The 13,489-nt window shown below is 35.0% G+C and overlaps 1 protein-coding gene across 1 annotated transcript in view; it reads left to right on the forward strand.

Moving 5' to 3' along the window:
- LOC150108410 (endosome/lysosome-associated apoptosis and autophagy regulator family member 2-like) overlaps positions 1-13,489 on the forward strand; it is a 477,226-nt gene that overhangs the window by 70,361 nt on the left and 393,376 nt on the right. Inside the window, exon 5 of the mRNA XM_090390460.1 lies at positions 3,132-3,221. Coding sequence (XP_090246586.1) covers positions 3,132-3,221 — 90 coding nt within the window. The remainder of the gene's footprint in view (positions 1-3,131; positions 3,222-13,489) is intronic.

The raw sequence follows: 13,489 nt of genomic DNA on the forward strand, positions 1-13,489 counted from the left end.
ACAATCTGCCGAAACGTTTATAGTTTGCTATATGTTCGGCACGAAAATCTTGGATTTCTATCTTTGAGTTTCTTATTCGGCATTGAAATAATGTGGGATTTAATATCCCCTTAATTTAAATAATTTTATAATTTTACATCACCAAAGTGAAGCCTAGTGGCTCTTTATTTCAGTAATTTATTGATGCACCTGTTTGACAACTCATATAGCAAAGTATATAAGTTCACTTCGCTATAATCTCAGTATTATCTGGTCTACCTACTCACTGATGAGACCTCGATAAAGGTCTCATCAGTGAGACCTCAATAAAGGTCGAAACCGGTCTGGGTAGTGACCTTCCACCATAATGTATAACATCATACATCTCCATGTGTTTTACATATCCATGTTAAACACATGGAGATGTAAAACACATCTCCATGTGTTTTACATTATGGGAAATACTAAGAATAGTGATCAGAACTGTACCCACGTTTGCTACGAGTTGCCCTGGTATTGAACCATGTGTTTTAGCTTATGCTACCATCTGCAGAAACTTTTATACTTCTTGTGTAGAGGCTTAAGTGCTGTGAGGACATTATGTTGGAGGTTTAATGGACTTTTTACAGCACTCACAAAGAATTAAAATAGAATTTAATACTTCCTATATTTCGTCCTAGTCACTAGGACATCTACGGGGATTACAAAGACAATTAATGTAACATGCACACAAAAACTTACAATACTAAGCCCAACCACGTGGGTGACAATAAAGTCCTATCTAGGTGGAGCGCCCTCTAAGGGCAGTTGTAGGTGGCCTGGAATGTAAGGTGGGACCTCTGGCGATGACCATAGACTCAGCCCCACTCAAACCTTCTATCTGGCTAAGATATGTAGATGATGTGTTCTCTATTTGGCCTCATGGCCCAGACACGTTAGATTCCTTCCTTGGTCATCTCAATAGCCTACATCCAAGAATCCAGTTTACTATGGAAAAGGAAAAGAACAATTGTTTACCCTTCCTAGACACCTTAGTCACGCGCCTGCCTAATGATACACTTGCCTTCACTGTATACAGAAAACCCACACACACAGGCAGATACATTCACAAACTCTCCCACCACCACCCCTCACAACAATATGGCATCATTAAAACCCTTACCAAGAGAGCCCACAATCTTTGTTCCAGTGGAACCGCCCTCACTACTGAGCTTAACCACTTACACAGAACTTTCCTCTCCAATGGCTACAGCGAACACAGTATCAAAAAAATAATCAATTCCTCCCCCATTCCCCGTCCCTCTCATCAACAAGAATTTAAAAATGCCATCACCATACCCTACATCCGTGGCACTTCGGAAAAAATAGCTAAGATACTAAAAAAGTATAACCTACACACAGCATATAAGCCCTACCGCAAACTGGCTACCCTTATCCGTTCTACGAAAGATCAGCTCCCTCCTCTCTCTCTGCCTGGAGTTTACAAAGTACCCTGTTCCTGTAAGCTTGCGTACTTTGGACAGACAGGCAGATCAGCATCCATCCGCCTAGAGGAACACAAGTCGTACATCGTTAAACACAACTATGGCCATTCAGGCTTGGCTGACCATGTTTTGGACACCACCCACAGAGTATCATGGAAAAAAACCACCATGCTCCACCACAGCAAATTCAAGAAAGAGAGACTTTTCTTAGAAGCAGCAGCAGCTCTCAAAAACCAACCAAATCTTAACAAATACGGTTGCATTAAGCTTCCGAAGATTTGGGAAACAGTCATCGCCAGAGGTCCCACCTACAACTGCCCTTAGAGGGCGCTCCACCTAGATAGGACTTTATTGTCACCCACATGGTTGGGCTTAGTATTGTAAGTTTTTGTGTGCATGTTACATTAATTGTCTTTGTAATCCCCGTAGATGTCCTAGTGACTAGGACGAAATATAGGAAGTATTAAATTCTATTTTAATTCTTTGTGAGTGCTGTAAAAAGTCCATTAAACCTCCAACATAATATAAGAAACTTTTATAGTTTGCTATATATTCGGCATGAAACTCTTGGATCTTGGATTTCTATCTTTGAGTTTCTTATTCGGCTTTGAAATAATGTGGGATTTAATATTCCCTTAATTTAAATAATTTTATAATTTTACATCGCCGAAGTGAAGCCTGGTGGCTCTTTATTTCAGTAATTATTATTTAATTTCTTTTGCTAATATTATTGGGACAGGTTTAACAGGAGCTTGCATATGATGCAGAGTTGGTTAAAACTGGTAGAACAGATATTGTGGCCATACAGAGGATCCAAATAGAGTGTGCAAGTGGACGTGAGTAGAGTTGCGATTTCAATATTGTTAAGTGCAAGGTTTTGAAATTTGATAAACAACGATGGGATGCAGAGTATACATGTTTTGAAGGAGGTAGAAGGATGAGGAATCTGGGAGTGATGGTGAACATGAACCTGAAGCTCATGGTCACATTGCTAAAATTTGGAGAATATTATAGTGGATTATGTCAATGATTCTACATTTCAGGAGGACCATAGAAGTAAATCGGTTATAGTTTCATCATATAAGGTCTTAATCAGTCCACATGAGGATTACTTTGCTCAACTCTGGTCACTTGATTTTTGTAAGGATGAGGATGTACTGGAGACGTTCTAGAGAGGACTGAAATAACCTAGTTGGTCTTTGGACAGATCTCAGAAATGCCATTTGTAGGCCCTTGAGAAGAGGATAAGGAATAATATAGTTGAGACAAATGTTGCTAAGGAATTGTTGAGTTAAATGTGGAGATTTTTCATAGAATGGGGAGATGATGGAAGTAGAACAATAGATATTGGAAGCTGTGTATGGAAGGTATGAGCAAGGGAGTGAAAAGCAGGCTCTTTGCATGTAAAGTGGTTAGTGGATAGAATGAATTGTGTGTTTGAGTTTGGGGGGGAAAAAATGTATGTATATATATATTTAATTTTGAAAAAAAAATAAATAAAATATATATATATATATATATTTAATTTTGAAAAAAAAAAAATATATATAATATTGTTATTATGTGAGCTCATTAACTCATTAAGTAGTATTTTAGTTTATTTAAGTAATGACACTCTTCTCCTATTCTCCTAGACCTCTGATTCTGTATTAAATGTAATTTTAATAGGTTCAAAATGACCAGTGTCAGACCATTGAAGAGGCAAAAAAATTCAAATGGCCTCAAACGACTGAAGAAGGGATATGGAGGACTGTAACAGTAAGTGATTGTGATAATAATTTGTCTAGCTGACTAGTTTAAATGCTGTAAGAAGCCCTATTGGTTTCATTTTTCAAGAGTTGAAAGTATAGTCCTTTTGGCATCCATTTATGGACTAAGGTTGTGGCTAAGCTCTGAGAGGAAAACACATGAAATGATATTCTTTAATGCATTAGTAGTTGATATACCTTACCATTATCTCAAAGAATATTGTTTTCAAAATATTCTTTGTTACTGACCCTGCATAAAAAAGGGGCAGAACATGAAACTATCTGGAAGCTGTATAAGGACTGTTTAGTGTTTGTAGAATTTTTTTTTCTTGATTAGTGAAAGTAAATTCTACTAGACAATACTATAATTTTTGGTCTAGTATAAAATATTTTAAAGTTTTTCTTTCTTTCTTTCTTTTTTTTTAAAGGCTAACTCATAAGTTTGCAAATTTTATTTATGATCAGTACACAATAAATAACGGAAAAAACTCACGTAGAAAGATTATTTATTATGAGGATGCCTGTGTGTCACAGGCATCCTCAGTACATTAAGCTCAAAATTAAACACTAACTGACAATTCCAAAAAGCGCCACCTAAGTAGCTGGTGTAAGATAACTAAAAAGATCAATAACTTTCCTAAAAAAAAAAAAAAAAAAAAAAAAAAAAAATTAATACAATAAAAAGTTAGGAAAGATTAGCTGATTTGTAAAGTACTATCTCCCATAAAGGGGACAGACGTAAGTCGTCGGATCTATTTAAGTTACGAGAATGAAGTAGAGTTTCACATGTTTCTTTATAAAGGCGTTCCATGAGAAACTGACTTTTGTGACTGAGGATGCCTGTGACACACAGGCAAAAATTATACTAATAAATAATCTTTCTACGTGAGTTTTTTTCCGTTATTTATTGTGTACCGATATTATTGTGTACCTACTCACGGTTTACCTCTTTTAAAACTTATTGTATTTATGATATTTTTGTATAGTTTTGAAAGTCATGTAATTATCATACAGGTTCATTTATATATATATAGCAATTTGTAGTATTAACTCGGTACTGGGATATGTTCATATTTATATATACTGACTATAACCGAGACTAGAATAACAATTAAATTTATTCAAAACGCAACATGTTTCATTGGATTGTCCAACTTCTTCAGGCGTGGGATCATAGTCTAGTCTTAAGTGTTAAGTTTGTTTTTAAAAGGCCTTGGATCCAATTAATTTGTAGTTAGTTATGTAATATTTGTTTGAAGTGTATATATATTGTTTTTGTTTTATTAAATGTGTTTATTTTGTATTTTGGTCTTGAGTCAGTGATTATTTGGATTCTGAAAGAAAGAGTTAAGATCATTGCACCAATTGGAGTGAACCCTTGTGCATATAATAACATATAGGTGCACTCGGAATTAAAAAAACAATTGTTAGAAACAGAGATCATCTCTATGGTAGGATTAATGTTAATAATAATATTATAATATAATATTAAGATAATATCTATGAATATCCTGGAATATAAAAACCCACAAATTATTAACAATGGTGCAGTCAACAGGATATTCATATATATTTATATAATATATATATATATATTTATATATAGTTTTATGAAAAAATTGAATGACTAGAACCGAGATTTAATTAAAAAGGTTTTAATATAAACACACTACTAGTTTCGGCCTGTAACAGCCTTCTTCAGGTGACATAAAAGGAAAAAACACTAAACATTGAGGGTTAAAAGACTATAAACAACATAGACAGTCTTTATACATAATTAGCATGAAAACGTTGTAGTTGTATTTGAAGCTGTTCTTTCATTTGTTGCATTGTTGGGAGAGTGCGTGCTTGCTGCATCACGTGAACACCAGTACATAATTACAGCTGAATGACTATCTGGGAAGTTGTAGCTTAAGTTGTTATTTAGATGAACAGGATTGAAGATGATTTCTCTAGATTCCACAATTTTTCTCTCTATTTCGTCACTGCAACGGAAGATGTTTGTAGATTTTTCCCAGCAGACTTTGTGACTTTGGTTATCATCATTAGGATTAGCCGAGAAAAGGATATGACTTGATAATGCACTTGCTCGCTGTCTCTTGTAAGTAATGTCTCTCATGTGTTCTTCCATACGCATTTCGACAGATTTGTCTGTCTGCCCGAAATAAGGAATATCGCAGTCACATAATATTTTATATACGCCAGGGTATTTGAGTTGATGATGACAAGGTTTTGGGTGGCTAATTAAGGAACGGATCTTTGGAAGTGGAGTGAACAAGGTTCTGATATTGAACATCTCAATAGCCGACATCAAAGTATTAAGTTTACTGCTGAGCTTGAAACGGATAATTCCTTGCCTTTTCTTGATGTCAAACTGACTCGCTCTTCTGGTAAGCTAAAAATATCGATATATAGAAAACCCACACATACCAACAGATATCTGCACAGTCAGTCCCATCATTTTCCTCCTCGTAAGCTTGGAATAATTTCCACCTTGGGACATAGAGCCCGTTCTCTTCTTGATGATCCAAATGAACTGCTTACAGAAATAAACCATCTGAAAACTTCTTTCGAAGTTAATGGATATTCCAAGAAAATCATTAACAAATTCCTTCTTAATCCTCTTAGACATCACTCAGAAGAAACAAATAGATTCAAAAGCAATATATCTATTCCTTACATAAGTACTGTTTCACATAAATTAGCAAAAGTTCTAAAAAAATACAATATCAGAACCTTGTTCACTCCACTTCCAAAGATCCGTTCCTTAATTAGCCATCCAAAACCTTGTCATCATCAACTCAAATACCCTGGCATATATAAAATATTATGTGACTGCGATATTCCTTATTTCGGGCAGACAGACAAATCTGTCGAAATGCGTATGGAAGAACACATGAGAGACATTACTTACAAGAGACAGCGAGCAAGTGCATTATCAAGTCATATCCTTTTCTCGGCTAATCCTAATGATGATAACCAAAGTCACAAAGTCTGCTGGGAAAAATCTACAAACATCTTCCGTTGCAGTGACGAAATAGAGAGAAAAATTGTGGAATCTAGAGAAATCATCTTCAATCCTGTTCATCTAAATAACAACTTAAGCTACAACCTCCCAGATAGTCATTCAGCTGTAATCATGTACTGGTGTTCACGTGATGCAGCAAGCACGCACTCTCCCAACAATGCAACAAATGAAAGAATAGCTTCAAATACAACTACAACGTTTTCATACTAATTATGTATAAAGACTGTCTATGTTGTTCATAGTCTTTTAACCCTCAATGTTTAGTGTTTTTTTCTTTTATAATGTCACCTGAAGAAGGCTGTTACAGGCCGAAACTAGTAGTGTGTTTATATTAAAACCTTTTTAATTAAATCTTGGTTCTAATCATTCAATTTTTTCATAAAACTATGTATGTTAACCGAGTCAATGATCATTCTGCCATATTTATATATATATATATTTATTCATTTTTCTAAATTAACTGACTTAAACCCGAGAATTATAACACAATGACATTTATTTGAAAAAACGCAACATGTTTCGTCAAGAATGACTTCTTCAGGCGATAAGAACATAGAAAGATAATAAAAGACACTTAAATTAACATTGACACACTCTAAAGCTATACAATTATAAAGCCATAATATTCGACTGTAAATTACAGTTATTATGAGCTTGAACTACAGTCCGAGTTAAAGTTCTATTGTTGTACACCTGTGTATGTGTGGAATCACGCGATCTCCAGTATCTAATAGTAGAGTTGAAAGAGTCAGGCAAATTATAGCTAAGATTATTATTCAAATGAAAAGGGTCTAAGGTGATTTCCCTTGACTTGACAATGCGGCGCTCTATTTCATCATGGCAGATGTGTAGGTTTGAAGTCAATGTCCAATTTATTTCATGTTGGTGGCCTTCGTTGTTCATGCTTATTGAAAGCAGGACATGGCCCGACAGAGCAGTTGCTCTGGTTCTCTTATAAGCAATGTCTCTCTGATGCTCTTCGAGACGTAGTAAGATAGATTTCTCTGTCTGCCCATAGTAAGGCTTTCCGCATATATATATATATATATAAGTTTTTACATATATTTTTACCCACCTTTACAATGAGTTGCCCTGGTGTTGCACCACCTTTAGACGAACTACGTTCAGGCGCTAACTTAACTGTTTGCTTACTTGGGATTAGGAGTAAAATAACCAAGTTTATAAAATTACTTGGTAACCCTAATATTTATATATATAAACTTCCTCGCAATGTACGTCTTTCTCTACTCTCCCTACATCCACTTATACCATGTATTTATGGAGTCCCGAAGATACATAAAGAAAATATTCCTCTTCGCCCAATTGTGGAGGGTATTGCCTCTCCAACCTACAAGCTTTCAAAACATCTTGCAAAATACCTCAAATCTTTCTCTAATAAGTCTTCATCGTTCATCAACAACACCATAGACTTTGTATCACATATAAAAGATATATCATCAACGAGAATGATATTATAGTTTAGATATTATTTCAGTTTAGATATTATTTCATTATTTGCAAATGTACCAACTGAAGAAGTATTAATTTTACTAAAGGATTAATTATCCAAAAAAAAAGTTTGCTTTATTAAAGTATTGCGTTCAATCTGGCTACTTCTGATATCAAGAAACCATCTATAAACAGAACCAGGGCTTGGTGATGGGGAACCGTTTATCCCCTATTCTGGCAAATATTTACCTTGAGGACTTCAAAACAAGAGCTATATCGTCCTTTTCGTTTAAACCAAAGGTTTGGAAGCATTATGTAGATGACGTTTTTATTATATGGAGTCACTGCAAAAACTTTCTCATGGATTTTCTTCATCATCTTAATAACCAACATCCAAATATAAAATTGACAGCCGAACTAAAACATGAAAACTCCCTACCATTCCTGGATATAAAACTCTCATGCTGCTCTTGAAAATTTAGAATCTCTATGTACAGAAAACCAATGCATACTAATAGATATCTTCACAATCTTTCTCATCATTTTCCACCACAAAAACTCAGAACTATTTCCACCTTGGGACACAGAGCACACTCTCTTTTAAACGATCCAGATGAACTTCAAAAAGAAATTAATCACCTCTCACATGTCTTTGAACAGAATGGATATTATAAAATAAATATCAAGAAATTTTTTATAGATCCTCCTAGACACCACAATACAGAGACTACCAATTTTAAAAGGTAGCATCTCAATCCCATACATCAGTTCGGTCTCCCAAAAATTGGCTACAGTCCTATAGAAGTACAACATCAGGACGTTGTTCACTACACTTCCAAAAATCCAATCTCTTATAAGCCATTCTAAGACTAAGCATCACAATCTGAAATATCCTGGCGTATATAAACTATGGTGTGACTGTAATGTTCCTTTTTATGGTCAAACTAATAAGTCTATTGAACTTCGTATGGAGGAACATAAAAGAGACATCTCCTATAAAAGATCACATGCTAGTGCCTTATCCAGCCATATTCTCTTCTCTAATAATCCTCATGATAATTTTCAAGGTCACTCAATTTCCTGGGATAGATCTGAAAACATTTTCCATTGCTATGATGAATTTGAAAAAAAGATAGTGGAATCCAGGGAGATCGTCCTTAATCCTGAACATTTAAAAAACAATTTAAGCTATAACATCCCTGATAGCCATACTGCTGTTATTCAGTACTGGCGTTCTCGAGAGTCTGCTACCACGCATACAACAAACAATGGCACGTAAAAAAGAACAACCTTGAATGTTAATACAGCGTTTTTTATTTCAATTATGTATTGCAATTTATCTGTGCTTCTCAGTTTTTTAGAATCTTCAGTTTTTATTATTGTTTCCTCTTCCTAAAAAATACTTGATGAAGGCTGTTTTTAAGCCGAAACTAGTTGTGTTTTTTATCATTAAAGCTTTTAATTAATTCTCGGTTTTTTAGTCATTAAATATCTTTCTAAATGTATCAAAGTGACTAAGTCAATGCTCATGAATATCATAGCCTACATGACGAGGCTTCTCTAAATAATATATATATATATATATATATAAACAATTTATTATGTTATTATAGGTATTATTTCTGGGAAGATTCCCATGTTACTCCTCTAATAGGCTAAATAACCATAAAAATAATATTATGTTATTATTTATGCCAATGAAATATCTAAATTTTCCAGTTATTAACCTGTGTATGTTCCTCAATGCAAGGATGACACAATTTTTAATTATTCCATTTTCTGTGTTAAGATTGCCTGCAATATTTGATTTTGTAATACATTCTGGTTATTTTCCCTTTAAAAACAAGTTATATCAGCAAAATTGAAGGAACAGCAATTGGCAATCCTATTTCTCCTGCTATTTCCAACTTCTTTATGGAGCACTTTGAACGATGTATTTTTGCCAACATTTCACCTAGACCTACTCATTGATTTAGATATGTAGATGACATTTTTGAAATCTGGAATGGCTCTTCTGATGAAGTACAACAGTTTCCCTCTAAATTAAATGTACTCCATATAGTAGAAGTAAATAAGCAGTTAGCCTTTTTAGATCTTTTAATTCTTTGCCAACCAGATGGTAACTTACATTTCTCAGTCTATAAGAAGAACACTCATGCAGGCCATTATATCCATGCTGAATTTCATCACCATCCCAGTCAAAAGGTGGGAACTATTAAAACACTGGTTCATTGGGCAAACTCCTTTTGTTCTTCAGATGAACTATTACAGAAAGATATAAGAATTCTAATGGATATAAGAATTCTTTCATCAAAAGAGCTTTGAATAGTTTTGATATATCTTGCTCTTCAAATACAGAAGAAATAACACGTATTCCTATCCCTTATGTGCAAGGCATTAGTGAATGCAAAAGTTTTAAAACCACTAAATATTTTTGTTGCCTTTCGACCAGTCAGAAAAATCTCCACCTTTCTCACTTCTCCAGTGACAAGCTTCTACATCTCAGTTATCCAGGTGTTTACCAGATTCCTTGCTCTTGTGGGTTATCTTATTTCAGACAAACAGAAAGATCTGCTTTTATTCGGCTAGAAGAACACAATTACTATATTCAATACCTTGAGCCTAAACAGTCTAGACTTGCAGAGCATGCCATGAACACTAGACATAGAGTTCATTAGAACAAGACAGGAGTCCTTCACAAAGGTTGGTTCCTCATGGAATGGCTTTATAAAGAAACATCATCATTATCAAATTCCTGCCATGTACCCTCACAAGGGGTGTACAGGATATGATAGCACTACATAAAAAATTTACATCATTACTAACTTCCTATCTACAATTTTCCTCCAAATCAGTCTGTTACCTGTCAAGACTCCAACATTATCAGATCTTATATTTCAATCTTCTAAGTCACTTTTTACCGTATCAATTATATTATTGATATGGTATAAAGAACCATGTGAAACTTTATTTCACTCTCCTAACTTTTAAACAGATCCGATAATCTACGTCTATCCCCTTTGTTGGAGATATTATATATTATATATATATATATATATAATTTATTTATTTATCTATTTTTTTTTTAAATAAGTTAGGAAATTTAATGACCTTTTTTAGTTATCGTACATTAACTACTTAGGTGGTGCCTTTTGGAATTGTCAGTTATTGTTTAATTAGCTTTTTACATGTACTGACGATGCCTATGATACTCAGATGAAAATTCTACTAATACATAATATTTTATTATAACTCTGTTATTATAATTTTAATTAGAAATGAAAGAAGTTTTAATGGAATTTTGTAATGGAAGAAATTTTGACACTTCTATTGTTGCTGAGGGTTTTGAATGAACTGTGTATTTGCTATTTTACAAAAGTTGCTGATTGAGTATTTTCAACATTAGCTTTAAAATGGCATTAGTCTAAAATTTATGATTTTCAGTAAGCATTTTGTATTGCTTTTGCATTGAATGCTATTAATAAATATTTGCTGCATGAATCTACTGCATGACTCCATGTGGTTGAGCCATACATCAGGACAGGCCTGATCAGCATCTTGTATAAGAGCAGTTTAAGTTTCATTTAATGGCTACAGTGTTCAGCTGTCCTATTTGCTGTTGAGCAGATATGATCAATATGCATTGGGAAATGAAGCCCATTATATAGTTGTATCCCTAAGTATTAGGCTACAGGTTGCTATGGAATGGGGATACCAAATATGGTCCCATCTGTCAAACACTCATCTTCTTATGAATAGTACTACAGAGCTCTTGTCTACATTAACATCAATTTATCATTTTCTGAATCATTGTTATAGTTTTGAGCAAGCATTTTGCAGTTTTTCAGTTGCTAATCTAGGTTACAGGAAGCAGGCCACTATTAGAGTACCATTGTGTATAGTGCCATTATGGTGGCAAATGTGCATGGGATGTCTGCCACATAGATAGCAAAATAGCAAAGGTGATAGCAAAAATTTCTATCTTGGTAGTGACAGGATTTATAATTTCATTGTGTTCTATGTGGATGAATGTAGAGCTTAAGCAAGAAATCTGGAAAAAGAAAGTCCTTTGGAGGAAGTACAAGATGAATAATGGTAACAGTCACATGAAGAATATAAAGAACAAGCCAGGAAAGTGACTCATTTAGTAAGGAAAAACAAAAGTAGAGTATGAGCAGAAATTGGCAAATCAGGTAAGAAAAACCCTAGAGAGTTTTTTTAGATATGTGGCAAGTAGAAGGAAGAATGATCATGGAAAGATGAAGTTAAGGGATTAAAGTGGTAGAATGGTAACTGCTGCAGAAGACATTGTTGAGGTATTCAGTGATCAATTTGTAAGTGTGTTTCATTCTGATCAGGGTAGAATCATGAAGAACTTAAGTGTAGAGGACATAGGAGAGGATAGCTTAATTGTGAGTGAGCAGGAGGTATTTGAGGAAATAAATAACCTTGATGTTAATAAGGCGATAGGATTTGATGAAATATCACCATGCATCTTAAGAGAATGTTCCAGGGAACTGGCAGTAGCATTGGCATGCCTGTTTAACAAGAGTTTTGCAACAGCACAGGTTCCAAGGGAGTAGAAGGAGGGTAAAATTGTTCCACTGCATAAAGCTGGTGATAAGGCTGTAGCTTCAAATTATAGACCGGTCTGTATATCTGGAGTTGTGGTGAAGGTCCTGGAGAGATTGATGAGAAATAGGATACAGAAACGGATTGATAACAGCAGTATTCTCTGTGGTTATAAGCATGGGTTTGTTAAGGAGAGATAATGTTTCACTAACTTATTTATGTACTATAACAAGGTGACAAATACCTTGGACAGAGGAGATGCATACAGTGGTGTAGTTGGATTTAACAAAAGCTTTTGATAGACTGCCTCATGACAAGCTCTTAATTAAATTGAAAGAGATGGGATTGGATAACAGACTTCTGTGTTGGATAAGTGACTGGCTGTCAGATAGTTATCAGAAAGTTGTATGTGGGGGTGCAGTATCTCGAAAGAGAAAGGTCACCAATGGTGTGCCACAGGGGGTCAGTTTTGGGGCCATTGTTGTTCAATTTGGATGTTAATGATGTTGGGTTGGGTTTAACTAGTGATATCCAGCTGTTTGCAGATGATGCAAAACTGGGGAGAGCAATGCACAGTCAGGCTGATATTAATGCCTTACAAGAGGACTTGAATAGATTGCATGAATAGGCAGGTAAGTGGAACTGTCAGTTCAATGTTGCCAAGTGTAAGGTTTTGAGATTTGGTAAGCAACAATGGGATGCCAAGTATACACTTGGTGGGGAAACTTTAGCAGAAGTAGAGGAGAAGAGAAATCTTGGTGTGATGGTGGACAAGGACCTGAAATTCAGGGGCCACATTGTACAAGTTGTGAAGACATCACATTGAATAATGGTAATGATGCGGAGTACCCTGACATGCAGAAATAGAGAGGTTATGATTCCACTGTATAAGGCCTTGATCAGGCCTCATATGGATTATTGTGCACAGATTTGGTCTCCGGGTTTTCATGGCAACGAGGATATGTTGGAAAGGGTAGAGAGAAGATTCACAAAGGTAGTAGTGGTCTTTGGAATGTGGAGTACAAGGAAATATTGAGGGATGTAAGTTGCAGGGCCTCGTGAATAGGAGGAAGGGGAAGGGTGTGATTGAGACATATAAACTGGGTCAGGGATTGTTATCAGGTAGACATGGAAGAAATTTTTCATAGAATTGGAGAGGGAAGTAGAACAAGAGGCCATTGCTGGAAACTGTATGAGGAGGGTGTGAATAAAGGAGTGAGAAGCATATT

Source organism: Typopeltis vanoorti, chromosome 3 (assembly GCF_054136105.1).
Source record: "Typopeltis vanoorti isolate ZY-2024b chromosome 3, IOZ_Tvanoo_1.0, whole genome shotgun sequence".
Lineage (NCBI taxonomy): Eukaryota > Metazoa > Arthropoda > Arachnida > Uropygi > Thelyphonidae > Typopeltis > Typopeltis vanoorti.